Source organism: Anabrus simplex, chromosome 3 (assembly GCF_040414725.1).
Source record: "Anabrus simplex isolate iqAnaSimp1 chromosome 3, ASM4041472v1, whole genome shotgun sequence".
NCBI lineage: Eukaryota > Metazoa > Arthropoda > Insecta > Orthoptera > Tettigoniidae > Anabrus > Anabrus simplex.
In genome coordinates, this window is record NC_090267.1 from 396048873 (window position 1) to 396067355 (window position 18483).

At 37.5% G+C, this 18483-nt stretch overlaps 1 protein-coding gene across 1 annotated transcript in view; it reads right to left on the bottom strand.

Annotated features, from left to right (window-relative positions):
* Positions 1-18483, bottom strand: part of BRWD3 (bromodomain and WD repeat-containing protein) — a 242942-nt gene that overhangs the window by 124103 nt on the left and 100356 nt on the right. Inside the window, exons 12-13 of the mRNA XM_067143342.2 lie at positions 16306-16433; positions 9221-9510 (exon numbers count right to left, since the gene is read on the bottom strand). Coding sequence (XP_066999443.2) covers positions 9221-9510; positions 16306-16433 — 418 coding nt within the window. The remainder of the gene's footprint in view (positions 1-9220; positions 9511-16305; positions 16434-18483) is intronic.

Below are 18483 nucleotides of genomic sequence, written 5' to 3' on the forward strand. Positions count from 1 at the left end.
ATAAAGGTCCAATAATACTGCCTTGAGAAATTCCCCTCTTAATTATTACAGGGTCAGATAAAGCTTCACCTACTCTAATTCTCTGAGTTCTATTTTCTAGAAATTTAGCCACCCATCCAGTCACTATTTTGTAAAGTCCAATTGCACTCATTTTTGCTAGTAGTCTCTCATGATCTACCCTATCAAATGCCTTAGATAGTTCAATTGTGATACAGTCCATTTGACCTGAATCCAGGATATCTGCTATATCTTGCTGGCATCCTACACGTTGAGTTTCAGTGGAATAACCTTTCCTAAACCCAAACTGCCTTCTATCAAACCAGTTATTAATTTTGCAAACATGTCTAATATAATCAGAAAGAATGCTTTCCCAAAGCTTACATGCAATGCATGTCAAACTGACTGGCCTGTAATTTTCAGCTTTATGTCTGTCATCCTTTCCTTTATACACAGGGCCTACTATAGCAACTCTCCATTCATTTGGTATAGCTCCTTCATGCAAACAATAATCAAGTAAGTATTTCAGTTATGGTACTATATCCCAACCCATTGCCTTTAGTATATCCCCAGAAATCTTATCAATTCCAGCTGCTTTTCTAGTTTTCAACTATTGTATCTTACTGTAAATGTCATTGCTGTCAGAGGTAAATTGTAATACTTATTTAGCATAAGTCACCTCCTGTATCTGGATATTATCCTTGTAACCAAAAACCTTTACATACTGCTGATTGAATACTTCTGCCTTTTGAAGATCCTCGCATACACACTCCGCTTGTTCATTAATGACTCCTGGAATATCCTTCTCGGAAACTGCTTCTGCCTTAAAGTACCTATACATACTCTTCCATTTTTCACTAAAATTTGTACGAGTGCCAATTATGCTTGCCATTATGTTATCCTTAGCTGACTTCTTTGCTAGATTCAATTTCCTAGTAAGTTCCTTCAATTTCTCCTTACATCCAAAGCCATTTCTAACTCTATTTCTTTCTAACCTGCACCTCCTTCTTAGTCTCTTTACTTTTCTGTTATAATATATTGGATCTTTACCATTCCTTACCACCTTTAAAGGTACAAACCTATTTTCACATTCCTCAACAACTGTTTTAAACCCCTGAGTCTGTTTACATTTTTATTTATCATTTTCCACCGATTATAGTTTCTTTTAAAAACTCCCTCATGCCTGTTTTATCAGCCATATGGGACTGCCTAGTAGTCCTAATTTTAATATCTTCCTTTCTTTATTTTTAACTACCACAAAAACAGCTTTGTGATCACTAAAACCATCTATTAGTTTGGTTTCCATATAGAGCTCATTGGTTTTACCAGCACCACATCCAGAATATTCTTCCCTCTAGTTGATTCCATCACTTTCTGAATCAAATGCCCTTCCCATATTAACTTATTTGCCATTTGTTGGTCATGCTTCCTGTCGTTTGCATTACCTTCCCAATTGACATTTGGTAAATTGAGATCACCCGCTTCAATCACGCTCCTTTCCTTATCGTTTAATCAAGGTACAGCCCCAGCATTTGCCTGGTGTGAAAATGGGTACAACGGAAAACAATTTTCAGGGCTACCGACAGTGGGGTTTGAACCTACTATTTTCCAAATACTACAGTTAAGAAAATGGAAATTGCAACACCATGAAGGCATTGGTCGTTTGTGTTGATTTTTAAGATATGGAACGATGCCATATAGGTATGTAGACGATCAAAGTTTCAGACCCACTGGATTGTTGCTACAGGTCTCCCCACGTGATTGGTTGTGGAGGAATTAACTCCAGTATACGGACTTTGGTGTAGCGTAGTTGACTTGCAGTCTGTGCAGTGAAGTGTTCCTCGTCAAACATGCCTCGATGACAGAGAAGAGCACGCTATCAACAACTGTCGCCGTTTGAGAGGGCTCGGATAATTGAGCTATGTGAGGCTGGATTATCGCTACGGACTGTCGCTGCACGTGTTGGCCGACAGGCATCTACTGTACATGGCATACGGTGTATGGCAACAGTGGTCAAATGAAGTTACCCACACTCGTAGACCTTGCACAGACCCAGCGCGACAGACAACTGTGAGAGAGGATCGCCGCACCATTCATATGGCCCGGATGGAACCCCATGCAACTGCAGCGCAAATTCGAGCAGCTATGGAACCCCACGTTACACAACAAACAGTTGGTAATCGCCTGCGTGCAGCTGGCTCACGAGCCCGTGTCCCTGCAGAATGTGTTCCATTGACCCCACAACAGCGACGTGTAAGGCTGTCCTGGTGTCGAGAAAGATCGACGTGGGTCATCGAATGGCATAGGGTCGTCTTTAATGATGAATCGCGCTTCTGTCTTGCCCGCAGTGATCACCGGAATCATGTGCGCCGACGTACCAGGGAGAGGGGCCGCCCAGATCTTACTGTCGAGAGGCACACACGGCCAACACCAAGCATTATGGTCTGGGAGCTATTGGCTTTAATGTGAAATCACAATTAGTGCTTGTTGAGGGCACTATGACTGCTCGACAGTACGTCGATAGGGTACTCAATCCAGTGGTTGTCCCTATGATGGCGAACATTGCTAATGGGATGTTTCAGCAGGACAATGCACGCATCTCCAGAGAAGCTCTCCACATCACAACCTTAGAATGGCCCGCCAGATCCCTGGACCTCAGTCCTATTGAGCATGTGTGGGACATGTTGGGTCGACAACTGGCCAACCTTCCTCAGCCACCCACAACTCTGGAACAACTGACCCGTGCAGTGCAGCAAGAATGGGCCACAATTCCTCAGGAAGCGATCCAGGGTCTTATTGACTCCATGCCTCAACGAATTCATCAATGTATTGCAGCTCGTGGTGAGCACATCCTGTATTGATTGTTGTCCAAACTTGCAATCAGAAGGACTGGAAAGTGTAATCATCGAAGCACAACTGAACACTCGTCTTGCATGTTCAATTGCAGCAATGTAGCACCACTCCTTCTGGGTGTTGCAATTTCCATTTTCTTCAGTGTATATAGCATTTTTCTGTGGAGGATGAAAGAGTAACATTCTTGACTGACCTAATGTGTTCTTTCACCGTGGTGCTAACAAGCCTTTTAGTCATGCCGATATATGAGCTACCACAACCATTTCATAGATACCCGGTGTTTCAAGAGGTGGTTTTTCTTTGACTGATCGAAATAGGGATTTGAGCGTCCGGTCTGTGGTGAAAACTGGAATTATTTTGTACTTCCTAAGAAAGCACCCTATTCTGTTATACGTGTCATGTAAGGAAGAAATACTTTTTTCTATATTCCTGGTTTGTACTATCCTTGTAAGGCTTCATAATCTTCACAGCTTGTGCTGCTATGGATATTGTCAATTCTCTTAATGGTGGTGGAGTTTTTTGTTTTAAGAGGAAGTATAAATCATCCTCTCAATGGAGATGAAAGTTAAAATAAAATAAATTTATTTACTCAACAGAGGAATTTGAAAAAAATAATTTAAAAATTCATTACACCTAAAAGGTCATTGACGCATCAAAAAGGAACATAAGTTTCTAGAGTAATAGAACATTTGATCAAGCAAGTAGCAGCGCGATTTGGGTCACATAGCTATCAGCTTGCATTCGGGAAATAGTGGGTTCAAACCCCACTGCAGCTCTAAAAGACATTGTAAATGAAAATTGACAGCCTGTTTCCAGTCATCTGACCGGGTCAGGAGGGGAATGAGTTAGACCTCATCTAGCCGACTGCCGAAGCATGTCATACTCCTCTGGGGCAATGATTAATGACTAACAGAAGAAATGAAATGATATTGGAGAGTGTTGCTGGAATGAATGATGACAGGGAAAACCAGAGTACCGGGAGAGAAACCTATCCCGCCTACCTTTGTCCAGCACAAGTCTCACATGGAGTGACCGGGATATGAACCCCGAAACCCAACAGAGAGAGGTATGTTGGCGCCTGAGCCACAGAATATCTTCTAAAAGACATTGTTTTTTTAAGCATAAATTACTTTATAGTGTGTCAGTTTGTGTACAGTGGATTCCTATGTTCATATTTTGATTTAAAATATATGTCATTTAGAATAGCACTAATCTGTTGCCTAATATACTATAAGAACTGGAGCTTTCTTAAGGTGAGTTTAATCTTTTTTATGCTAGTGTGTATATGTATGTATGTATGTATGTATGTATGTATGTATGTATGTATGTATGTATGTATGTATGTATGTATGTATGTATGTATGTATGTATGTATGTATGTATGTGTCTCTTGTACCAGGAACCGTCAGAGGTCTGGAACATAATTTAATACAGCGTGAAGCATTGCCATGTCACGGCCAGGACTTACATTCAGCAGGTGAGGTGATGTCACGAGCTCTACGCAAGGGAACTGACCTGCTATGATGCACCGATCACGTGTACAGCTTAGCCTGGAAACGACTAGAACATATTTTACTATCTTTTGATCCAGATAAGATATTGAATAATGAAATATGTCATATTGTAGCCCATCATCTGAAGGCCAACATATTCAAATTTCTAATAGGGATTTGCAAGTAATTAGACCTTAAAGGAAATCAATTCTGCCACGAGGAGGTTAAGTCAGACCTGGCAGAATCGTATAAAAGGACAAGGGTTTACCAAGTAAAGACAGTTCACAATTCGCAACAGAAGGGAGAACATGCTGTCGTGCATAAGTGTCTCCGCCAAGGCTCGAACTTAGTCATCACGAGAAAGTTCGTAAGCAGGAACTCTACCATAATGATCATCAACAAATTTATTTTAAAGTGTTACTTCTTGGACTTAGAAATTTTTCAACCATTCAGATACAAACTTAGTCTTCTCGTGTTTTGAGGACGTGTGACAGTAACTTATATTGTAAAATAATAATTTGAACTTGAAATCGATTGGAAGGGAATGGTCAGAGCTTGTACTCACATCAGAGTTAGTTTAACTTGGAACATTCGTGAAGCGTGTGCTCATTAAATCAATTTTCTAGTGAACTACATAAATATTCAGTCTATTAAAACAAATAACTCCATAAAAGTGCTTGAAGACACGTATTCAATTTAAAGTTTATTTAACTTTAAATAAGATTAAAACGCTCATTGCGAGTGAATAAGTTTTTTTTTTTTTTTTTTTTTTTTGCTATTTGCTTTACGTCGCACCGGCACAGATATGTCTTATGGCGACAATGGGATAGGAAAGGCCTAGGAATGGGAAGGAAGCGGCCGTGGCCTTAATTAAGGTACAGCCCCAGCATCTGCCTAGTGTGAAAATGGGAAACCACGGAAAACCATCTTCAGGGCTGCCAACAGTGGGGTTTAAACCCACTATCTCCCGATTACTGGATACTGGCCGCACTTAAGCGACTGCAGCTATCGAGCTCGGTCGAGTGAATAAGACAGTGTCGCTTTAGACGTTCCATAACATTCTAAGCAATGGTAAATATAAATATTCACGGTTTAGAACACTTTTCTATAGTGAATAAATCTTTCTTCATGTGTAATACCTGTAATTATGTTAGAACTGTGTTTTTCATATGAACAATGGTTCCAATTAAATGAGCTTTCGTAATTTTGCTGCCAGTATTAAGAACAGAGAACAAATGCACTTAACAAAATACCGTGCCCATTTTATGACATGCAAATGTGAGTTATTCTGAATAGGACACTACTAGCAATTCTAGTCAGTTGAACTTTAGCGTGTTTGCTATACCACACGATAACGCGTGAAATCCTGACGAGTGCCATATTTTAAAATCATCATATCTACCTGCTGCTAACTCAACTCGACGTGGGATGTGTCTAGGAGGGATAGGGAACGGTTTCAACGTGGGAAGTGGAACATGGTGCCATAGGGACAACTTCACGACATGGGATGCCTATGGTATCAACTTGCTGTTCGCTGACCAGCATCTATCTACATTCAGGTCCTGAGTTCCAGTGAATACAGGTGATATGATGTGCATTTAAAACCATTTTTCAGAACAAGTGCGTAGAATTCCACCAGACTAACTTTCTTTTGAGTGGAATGATAAAGTCAGTGATTTTGTTGGCAGTTCTACAGACAGTTAATATAATGCTCATTGGAAATGAGATTGATTTTGCATTTTTTTCAAAGTGTTAAATTTCAATATTTACAAAGACTGTAGGAAAGAACTTCATAAACCAGACTGATTTTGCATTATTTTCAAAGTGTTAAATTTCAATACTTAGAAAGACTGTAGGAAAAATCTTCATAAACTTTGGAAGTGAAGAAATATTTATTTTGAAGTGAAAATAATATTTATGTTAAAGTTATTTAGAAAGACTATAGGAAATAACTCTGATATTTTGAATTTCCAATTTCAAATGAAAGATATTAGTTTCCATTAATTTATGATGAAGTCTTTTCAAGCATCGAGACAAAAGACAATCATCTCTTGAAATATTTTACTTTAATAATTTATCTACAATATAAATATTTTGAGCAGGAATAATAGGAAACATTACACATCAATTCATAGTAATGAATAAATTGAATTTTAAGCATAACTATTATTTCACTCTGCATATGCCTCTCTGTCCCTACTCCATAAGAACCATCCATCCTTAAGTGTAGATTCTCATGCCTCGATCCCTGATAATTTCCCGGTACAGTATGTATGTATGTATGATAATTTTCCTGTACAGTATGTATGTATGTATGTATGTATGTATGTATGTATGATAATTTCCCGGTACAGTATGTATGTATGTATGTATGTATGTATGTATGTATGTATGTATGTAGAGTCCTCAGCCCAAAGGCTGGTTGGCTCCACCATCAGTTGTCACAGATAGCCCAGACATCAACAAAGAGTCATACTAGGGAATGATTTGATAATGAATTTACAGAAAGCAAAAAATTAAAAGTTTGATTTACTCTTCATACTAGGTGCCATTTGGCAACCCAATCTGAGATTACCTGAAGGATGTAACTTACATACAAGAGCAGCATACAAACAGAGATCACAATTACTAAATGCACAGAGAAGTAAGACGGAAGTAAGACATTGACTGAGAGAAAGTAGTGAATACTGTAATTAGTTGTACACCATACTAGTTGGAGTAAGATACTAAATTGGTTTAATGCATATGAATTTTATAAATAGAAAGGATTTATAATATTTTAATATTTCTATTAACTTTAATGAGGCCTCAAATTACAATGTAAAAGTAGGTAGAGCAAAAAAAAAAAAAAAAAAACCCACCCCAAAATCCATTTGCCAATGGGGGATGTGTAAAAGACTCCAATATTCTTGAACTCCAGTACAGATAATGAGATCACCTTCCATCGGTCCTTTATATTTGATGGAAATATGATAACAAAGGAAAATGTTCTGTTACATATTTGGAAAACTGGACGAGTTAAGCAGGAGCTGCTTAGAAAGTGGAGGACAGCCCTTAAATCCCTGTGATTACCTGAAGATAAAAAGTCAGTCTTCTAGTTGGGAAGATAATACACAGTTCAGAAAAATTAGGGGAACAAGTTTTGTAACGTCTGGTATGTGAATGTTAATTTGGTAGATGGGGTTCCAATGGTCGTACAGCATACCTTGAGACCTTATCTACTCAGGGTATGTCAAATCGAACTTATACTCCATCTGTAGGCGTAGCCATGCATTAAAATGTCAGGTGACCCCTCAAAATAAAGTGAATAGCAGTACGCCCGTGTGCCATTGTGAGGTACACAGACTACTGCGGTCATTTGAGCAAGTTGTACGTAAACCAGCACGTCCCATGAGACATCTTAACGAGGTTCAAGTCGCAAGGGCCATCACTTTGATCCAGGAAGGATGGACTTTTCATCGTGTTGCTGTGGATCTCAATATCTCTCCGTCAGTTATTCACTGCTTGTGGAATCGCTACAATGAGACAGGCCAGCCACAAGGAGGGTTGGACAAGGTCATAGACACATGACAACCCCACAGGATGACTGATATCTGACCATCTGTGTGTTGTGGCGCCATTCAGCAACTGCCAGAAAACTGCAACAAGACCTCGGGGGGAGGGGGGGGGGGGGGTCACTGGAGTAATGGCGTCTCACCAGACAGCAAGAAAAAGGTTAAGAGAAGTGTCCTTACGACCCCGACACCATGTTTGAGTGCCCCGTTTAATGCAGCAACATCACGCAGCTCGCGTTCTGTTTGCCCGTACCCACGTCAACCGGCAACTTCGCCAATGGAGACCTGTGTTGTTCACAGATGAGTCCAGATTTCCCCTGACAAAGCGTGATGGACATCAACGTGTATGGAGACGCTGTGGTGAGCAGTACATACCAAATATTGTCCAGAAAGGCGATCGATTTTGATAAGGTTATGTGATGGTGTGGGGTGGCATCAGTATTGATGGCCGTACGGATCTTGTCGTCGTCTGTGGTAATCCTACCCCTGCGAGGTACATCGTACATCCAGCAGATAGTGCTACAGCATGTGTTGGTTGCTGCATACAGTGTTGGCCCTGAATTCGCACTCATGCACGACAATGCCTATAACGTGCATCACCAGAGCTGTCTTGCGAAAACTGGACATTTAAGAGATGGAATGGCCAGCAATGAGTCCCGACATTAATCCCATCGAGCATGTGTGGGATAGGATTGACAGAAGTGTTCGTGGCGTCCTGTTTCACCACAGACTCTCCAAGACCTCGAACAGGCTCTCATTGAAGAATGGGACCTGACACTGCAACGTGACTTCCGTCGACTTATACGGAGCATGCCACGTAGGTGCCAAGTTGTGATAAATGCTCATGGAGGACATACACCATAGTGAAGCTCTCCAACTGTGATTAAAAATCCACCCTGGAGGACTGTTATCACTTTGTCTTCACCCCTATTTGGACATTTCTGTTTGTGTTCTGAAAATGAACGTAAATCCATCGATGTTCTTTTGTATACTTCAACGGTAAAGAATAAAGGTTTAGTTGGTAATACACCTGGGTGTGAGGTATTGTTTTGTGAAGCATGGCATACATTCAAAAACATGTTCCCCTAATTTCTTTAAAGTGTGTATAATACCTGTTGGGCCAGTGTGGCTCTCAATTTTAACCCAATTTTCTACAGAGCTTACAAACTGTAAATATTTAATAGTTCCACATCTATTAATACCATGTCCATTCTACAGAAAGTAAATAATAACACCATGTCTGTTCTTCAGAAGTAAATAATATGTTTTCTCAGCAACAGTTGAATATGATCCACTATTCTAAATTTTTTTTAAGTTCCTTACCTTTCCAAAATACTCAAATCCAGATCCAAATCCAAACATTAGGATATGACCATGAGAATCAGTTGCAGCCAGCATTGTACCATCAGGCGACCATTTTGCATCAAAAACAGCTCCATGACCTTGTCCCTCAATAGTGTTTTGGAAAGAAGCAACAGATTTGCCAGTAATAATATCCCAAATGAAGATCTGTCCATCATGACCAGCACTTAAAAGAACATGGGGATCATAAGGATGTGATTCAAGAACAAACACTTCATCTTTGTGCCCCCGTAAAATTTGCACCAGCTGACCTATAAAAGAACATTTTTCATATAAAATATTTAAAAAATGTACATGTATTTTATGATAATACAGTAGAACTTCTTTTAATTGAAATTGGGGGGGGGGGGGGGGAGAAGGGAGTTTTGGAAAATCAAAATTTTGGATAATAATTGAATGTCATTTTTAGAGGTTGAGAATTATTTTTTGAAGGTTTAGATTTAGATGAAAGTAAATGAAGACAATAAGGCTACATATATAGTACATTGTTGACAAAGCGTTTTAATACTGGGAACCTGAACTATTCAACTGTATTTACAAAATAAAATGATGTTCGATGGTATATGTACTGTAAATATAGAGTAGGCCCTACTAATTTTTTTCTGAAAAAGTCTTTATTCTTTTCCCATCATTTGCTAGACACTATACAGTATAATGCCACCATTTCATTAGCAGAACATCAGTATAACATAACAAATTATGTCTTTAATTCGATTTTGTAATTTAACCAAATATTTTTTCCGATCGTTAAACGGTATTTCGGTTAAAAGTGTTTTGGATGATTTACAAAGTATTATTTAACATGCTAATAGAAGCATTCAGTTGTCTCTATTCCATACTTAAAATAAATATTAAATATATTTCTTTCATGTACCAAAGAATGCTCCCACTAAGGCTTAAATCAAGTAATGTTGCTGAACCCACTTTTTCGATATTTAGCCATCATGTTGAATTCCCGCACTTCTATTATCATTCAAAGAGTAAAAAAATGGCCTTTGTAATTATTAAGTTGTTATCTTTGATTTTACGTTTGAGATTATTGAAATTTTTAAAAGTAATTTGAGGTGTTTTTTGTTCTGCATTAGAATCATCTCCATTACTGGGTTTTGAGGGACAACAATTTTTATGTTTTTATTGTGCAACAGTACCTCTATTTTCTATCTAGAATGTTCTGTTTTTTAGAAAGTATATTCAGAATGTTCGTATTAGCATATCTCTGAAAAGAGTTGCATTCTAAAGGGACTAGTGTTGAAGCAGCACTCAGACGTGCTTCACATATGAATACAAAAAGGATATTTTCGTATAAAGGAATGTTATTTTGATCCTAAGCCACAATGCGTTACTTTTCAACTGAGATTTTTGATGCCAAAAACAGAGTGCTTTGATTTTACTGTGCAAAATTAAAAAATATAGGAACAAGGTCATTCATTTTTTCAATAAAAGCGTATCTTTACCAGTTTCTGAGATCTTTAGCTTGATATTCAAGTACGTGTTAGCTTCTTTTGTTTGCTTGGTTAGCATGATCATTACAAGAAATGAATTTCATTATAAATCCATATCGTCAACCTTGAACAAGTATTACAGATTTTTTGAAGGTAAATTTTACCTTTATAATACTTAAAATCTTACTGCATTTTAGAAGAACATCAAAGGGACATGTTTCACCTCACTGTAAGAGACATCTTCAACCAAAGAGCAAAAATATAGTAAAGATACAGTAGCAACTGCTATATCTTAAATAACATATCTAAACTTCTTGATTTATACACTAAGAACTCTAGTCAAATGCCGCAATTAAAAATATACACTTCAACAGAGCTGCTTATATTAAAATAAAAGCATATTTTTAATTAAAAACACATTCAGAGAAGATCAAAAAGTTAAAATTAGACTATTAGGTTTAAAATTGTTTGCATTATACTTTGGATCATAATATTAGTTCTTTTTAGCCCCTGTAAATGCTCAGTTAAAAACACAGGATAATAGTCCAACACTTAGCTGACAAGTAATTATTCTTGATGTTCTAATTTTATGTTTGAAACTGGGATGAAGTCAGGTGGAACTTCTCTCAAAATATAAAGGTTGAAATACCGGGTTGGTCTAACTGATGGCTCCATATGTTATATGGAGAAGTTATAGAGTAAGAGAAGTCTAAAAATGAGAAAAAAGTAATTAGAAAAGATCTGAAAAGAGTGAAGTTCGCAAGTGACAATAATATTACAAGCGTCCGTATACTTATTCCTTTGCCTGTCTCTCTCTGGTCTGGCCGACATGTGTGTGGCCTTGTGTTGGACTACAGATAGCTGGTCGTCTGCTGGAAGCAGCAAGTGTGTGAGCGGAGGTATGAGGGAGGGATGGAGGAGAAATTTCAAGGGTAGAAAGAGTGAAAGGCTACGCGTGTTTGTTTTAACAAAAAAGAAGTATTCATGATTTCCTCAAAAAGAATATTGAGGGTTTCTGAAATTTCATTTGGGTTACCATTTGGATTACTTCTTTGATCTATGTTAATGAAAATGTTCTCATAAATATTCAACAGAACACCTTTACTGGCTATTTTGAGAATTGACAAATCTTGTTCTACGGTTGAAAAAGGCTTATTAAAATCAGACATGTTAATGCTTATAGCTGAGAATCAGTTGTGTTTTTTGGCATTAGTATTTGTTCAAGGTTGACAATAAAGATTTATAGTTTCTTGTAATTACTTTCAATATGCTAGTATTTCTTTTTTTGTGGTTAAAGTTTTCAAGTTTGCTTACATATAATCCAATTTTATCTTTATAATACAATGTATCTTATAAAACTAAAATTGAGGTGGAGTATACATTGATAAAATTGTATGCCCCTCTTATCTTTTATCTGTTATGCATGTCAATTTGCCAGTCTATTGTTTTTCTAATAAAACATGAAGTTATGCATTCTTGTTTACATATGTGTGCATTAATTCCCAACGAACATTTAACATACCACACTACAGTTTGCCTAACGGTGTTTGTGCAGTGCTGAGAGCTGGCCAAGTCATCAAAAGTGCCGAGCAATGACTGCGTACCACGGAGATGTGAATGTTACTTTGGTCTCTTAAGAGTTTCACGCATTGATCACATAACCAACAACATAACCTGACAGAGGGTGGGAGTTGTCCCCAATCATGAAAATGCGAGAAGGGTGTCTGAATGGTACGGCCATATCTTGAGAGCGGCAAATAGTACAGTCACTCATGATGCATACAACTTCACTGTCAATTGTAAATGCCCACATGGAAGGCTGAGGCAATGGTGGGACATTGTTCTTCAAATTACAAATTATCCATATTTGAAATTAAACAATTTAAATAACATGCAAAATCGTACCTTATGTTTCCGGGAAAGAGAGCTTCTTCGAATTGGCGGGATTTTGAATTAACCAATTTCGAATTATCAAGGTATTTTGTATTTTGTTTGAAATAAATCCACTATGTTGCAATAGAGAAAATTTTATGACGAAAGTGTTGAAACAAATCTGAATAGGCTACACGCAATACTGAAAATAAATCAGTGCAAAAGGTTAATATCAAAGAACGAGTGGCAAGAATTATTCGTTGGAAGTGCATGTGTTTGATCATATTTAGGTATTTTTAAGAGCATAGTTGCCTGTATACTTGGGTGATTTTTAGGCCCTTAACATCCAAACACTAATAATGACATTAGAGCATTTGTTACTACAGAAATAGGAATGGGATGCCATAAACCTACCCTTGATTCATACTTTCAGGACAAATTCTGGCTTTAAAAAATCCTCTGGATTTTCAGAAGTATTTAGTAGGGATCAGTTTCAACTTCTGCAGTCATTCCTGCACTTCAATAACCATACTATGCAGCCACACAAGAAAATGAAGATCTACTGCATAAAGTGCAGCCAATACTCGACCTGATGAAAGACACATACAGGAACGTATTTAGTTGTGGCAAGGAGCTATCCATTGATGAAACTATATTCTGCTTCAAAAGGATGCTTATATTTCAAGCAGTACTTGCCAACATAACCATCAGCTAAATGGGGCATAAAAGATTGGTCATTGTGCACAAGCAATATGGGAATATGCCCTGGTTTAATGTGTATACTGGGAAAGACATGCACATAGATAAAACTGCTGAGGACAGGTTAGGTGCAAGAGTTGCAAAAACATTGTTAAAATATTTTGAAAATCAAAGACAGGTGTCAATCTATTCAGATATCTTCCAAATCAGTGGAGCATGTGGTATGGTACGTATCAACAGGAAAGAGCTTCCAGCACCTATGAAGACTGCCAAAATGGAAAGAAGTGAAATGCCTCGAGTATGGACTACTACTAATACGATATGCTAGCATGAACCTGGCAAGATACGGGAAGAGTGAACATGTTATCTACAGTAGGAACTGCCGGAGTTACTGAAGTCAAAGTAAACTCCAAAAGTGGAAAACGAGTTGTGTCCAAACCTAATGCACAGGTTGGTTACAATAAGTACATGGGTGGAGTTCACCGTTTTGATCCCTACTGTTCAACTTATCCATTTAGTAGAAAGACTGTAAAATGGTATCATATAATCTAGCATTTCATTATTGAAGTAGCACTCATAAATGGTTGTCTCTCATATAATTTACAAAATCCTAGCTACCTTTGTGGATTAGGGGTAGAGTGTCGGCTTCTGGATTCCAAGATAGTGGGTTCAAATTTGGCGGAGGTAGTCAGATTTTTGAAGGGTGGAAGAAAGTCTATTTGACACTCCATGTCGTACGTCTGCATGTAAAAGACCTCTGGCGACAAATGTGGTGTTCACCCGACAAAAATTAATTATAAGTCAGCCATTGATGCCCAAGAGAGATTTGGTTTACTCTGCTATCTAGTAGGTCTACAGTAAAATAGAACGTTGAAATTGATGAGCAGACAGCCAGATGGCAAAAATTAAAATGTCTGCACATGGTAGCTGAGGCCATACAATTATCATTTTACAAAATCTTACCAAGAAACTCACTCACTCTTCACTGCACGTTCCAGCAATTTGTAATTGATGGACTGCTTGAAGGGTTTGAAAGAAGATTACCCAGCAAGAAGGGCCATAGTTTCTCTAACCTGCTTGAAGTAAGATTCAAAGAGAAGCATTTCCCTTCACAGTTCGAGGACAGAAAGCACAAACTGAATTGTTCTGTCTGCAATATAATGCCTGCAAATTGTCAAAAACACCTGTAAGTGGAAGCAAACCGCATGCTTCTGTGCTCAGTGTCCCAACAACCCTCCTCTGTGCATCGTTGGTTGATTTAAGAAATACCACACTCATAAAGTGTACAGAGCATTATGTGAATGCGTTGGGTACCAGAATAATCCCTTTCTGTATTATGTACTGTAGGTTTATGTCTACATAAAATATTGAGTGTATTATGCATAACAATTGTGGTATTCTAATCTTCTTTTCTCACATAACAGAGCCTGATGTTGATGCCCTTTAGATATTGTTGCTCTTTAGATAATAAATAGATCGTTGACAATGAATTACAGTAAAATTCACAATTCATAATCAACAATGAATGATCTTTGTTAATGTCAAAAAATGGCCATTATTTACTCTAGCGAGTTCCTATTTCCTGCTGGAACATGCAGAGTTCAAGTTGTAAGGAACATGCAGAAAACATAAAAGACTCCAATTGAAAATGTTCATTTCTGCCACATAATTGCATTCTTTCATGAATGGGTCATTAAATAACTGTGCAGTGTAAGAGTTAAAGTATAGCAAGGAATCATGTCTAGCTGGAAAATTCCGTTACCATCCGGAAACCTTTTTCTGCAGCTCGAAAAGAACTCTTCACTATATTGATGTACTGGTCACCTTTTATCATACCATCGACTGACTGGATCTTCACGTGTCAAGCACCCCACAAAACATTTTCTTCGTGTGGTGTTTTACAGTCTGTTGCAAAATGTGCAGAATTTGTTGGCTTATTCTTCACTTGGAGCGCATATTGAAGCCTCTGCTCCTGCACTTCAGAGTAACTTTCATCAGAGAAAAGTACTCTTTCAATATTCTAATGTTGATAACTAATGAGTATGTACCCTCATAAGAGAGAATTTTCTGTGCATTTCTCCTATTAGATGAACCTTTGGAGATTTGCTGGCCTTCCTTCCACCTGCAGTAGTCTACTACAAACATTGGTCTGGTGTAGATTGACTCCCCTATCACCCAATTTGTGAGCCAAATCGTGGGGTTTAATTTGTTTCTTCTTGGGAGAAAGTAGTCATTAGTCAGTGTAGTTTTCTTTTACCTGCCACAGTTTCCTCTTTTCTTGGGTGAAACTATTCAGTCTGTTTGTGCTACTGAATAATTTGGTTTACAGTGCCTACACAGACAAAATTTAGTAGCTATCTCTCTTCATGTCCTAGTAGCATTCTGTGTTAACGATACAGTCCCACTATGCTTCCTCAAAATGTAACCTTCAAATTTCTTAAAATGACAACATATGCAAATAAATGCATTAGGAAAAAAAAAAAAAATCACATTGAGCAACTATCACTATTCAGTCAATAAATACATAACATGTAGAATTTTTGGATCTGAGAAGAAACAATGTATAGCACACAGTTGCCTACCACAGAGAAAATCATTTCTTTTAACATTTTTCTGATTAATTCATATGGGCCTGTGGTTATGAGTTGTAAGAGGAGACATGTGTATATGTGGTGCTGTTATAGAGTCTCAGCTGGTGATTTTTCTCGATTGCCCACAACACAGGTTTCTTTTCATTTTCAAAAATTAACAATTTCACAAGAACACTTTCCTTCCAACCATAAAAGAGACCAATGATCCACCAATCTACTAGTTAATGCGTATACTGGATGGCATAATGGACCTTATCTTTACAAAAGGTATGTATTTTAAGAATAACTCTAAAGGTTGCAGTAATATCAAAGACCAGGACTAAAACCACAGACTTTGGGCAGAACCAGTATTCTCCAACTTGGAAAGTGTTCTTTCTGCTGAACTACTGAACTATGAGAAAACAAGGCCAGATGAAAAAAGGAAATGTACTCAAAAACATACCTGTGAATGAATTCCATACTTTAAGAGTGTAGTCGCTGACAGCTGTCACAACCCAAGAGTCACTCTGGTCCCAACAAACCATTGTCACTTTAAGTTTTGCCTTAGGATCTTCTTCTGTATCTACTGTGCTGCAAGTGTGCAAATATATCAAATTTATTAGACTTAAAAGGAGCAGTTTGTAACATGTTACAAGTATAATCATCTACAATACGAAACCAGAGAAGAGGGTAGGAACATACACATGGAAGAATTCCTGATAAGAGCACCAGATGGGGGAGATAAGGATAAAGAGCAATATATACAGTATAAGAAGCTATGCCTTCATAAATTAACCCTTATTTCTACAGTTTTATACGGTCAATTTTAACCATTCTTATGACATCCTTCAGCTCCGGATGAATGAATTCCAAAATAAGTATTAAAGTGATAAGTTTGTAGGAAAAACCCTATAGGGTGGATCTCCATTTCCTTAGTCTTCTTTACTCAATTTCCCCAATCCAGAAAACTAGAGATGTTTTGTATCATAACTTTAATTCCATAAGCTTACTGCATACATTTTAAAAAGTATCTTGAACTGATACTGGCTCGTTTGAAGAAAGCAATACAAAGTGCTTCCTCTGTAGTCAGTTGAGAAACATTCTAGCATTACTAAATTGTTTATTCTATTTAGAAAAACAATAAAGTTAATGGGACATGTTTTGTCTCCTATTTAGAGACATCTGCAGCAATAGAAATGTGGAACAAAGCCGAAGTTAAAATTTTTTCTTTCCATGTAAACATATCTCGATATGTACACAACTATCACTTAAGTCTTTGTTAATAGTCATAAAGACAAACAGTCAAATGAGCCACTATGAAGCACTATTAAATCTATGGTAAACACCAATTTAAGATTAAAATTGATTCGTAACATTGGAATGATTTTTCCACAAGCTGTATCTTAAGTGTAAAACATTATTTCATTTTTAAGTCTTTTGATTTATAGATTAAATCTTGAGGATAAATTGTTAAAAAAGTTACTGTGGAACAATGACATATGTACAATAAATAATCACTCTAATAATATATAACAATCCAATGTATCTTTAATCTCAAGGACAGAACAGTTTTATCGTTACACACAAATATAAAAAACAACAACAAATTTAAAACAACACTAAACAATCAAAGAAACTCAAGGAGAGTTCATAAAATCTAAATTGTACAACCACTGAATAGTCTCATTTGTAGCCCAAACAAAATCCGATCTCTTTGGGCATTCAGTGCCGATATGCTGAAAGGCCTGCTTCACTTAAAATTCAGCTTATGGAAAAAAAAAAAAAAAAAAAATTCCAATGTTATGAATCAATTTTAAGTTTAAATGCATATTTACATTAGATTTAATATTGCTCCATAATGGTACTTTTGACTGTTTGTCTTTATGACTAATCTATTACCAAAGACTTATGTGATAATCATGTACGTATCAAGATATATTTCCATGGAAAAAACATTTTAACGTTGTTTCTGTACCCAAATTTAAAATGTACGTATATCTTTGTACTTTGGCTTTGTTCTACATTTCTATGGCTTAAGATGTCTCTAAATAGGAGATGAAACATGTCGCATTAACTTTATTGTTAGTTTTATTACAATAAACAATTTATAGTAATGTAAACGGGGACTTTTTCTCAAAGCATTCTTAAATAACGAGTTACAACGCCAGCCAGCTCCCTGGTTGATCCTGCCAGTAGTCATATGCTTGTCTCAAAGATTAAGCCATGCATGTCTCAGTGCAAGCCAAATTAAGGTGAAACCGCGAATGGCTCATTAAATCAGTTATGGTTCCTTAGATCGTACCACTTTACTTGGATAACTGTGGTAATTCTAGAGCTAATACATGCAAACAGAGTCCCGACCAGAAGTGGAAGGGACGCTTTTATTAGATCAAAATCAATCGGTCAGCTCATCCGGTCCGTTTGCCTTGGTGACTCTGAATAACTTTGGGCTGATCGCACGGTCCTCGTACTGGCGACGCATCTTTCAAATGTCTGCCTTATCAACTGTCGATGGTACGTTCTGCGCCAACCATGGTTGTAACGGGTAACGGGGAATCAGGGTTCGATTCCAGAGAGGGAGCCTGAGAAACGGCTACCACATCCAAGGAAGGCAGCAGGCACGCAAATTACCCACTCCCGG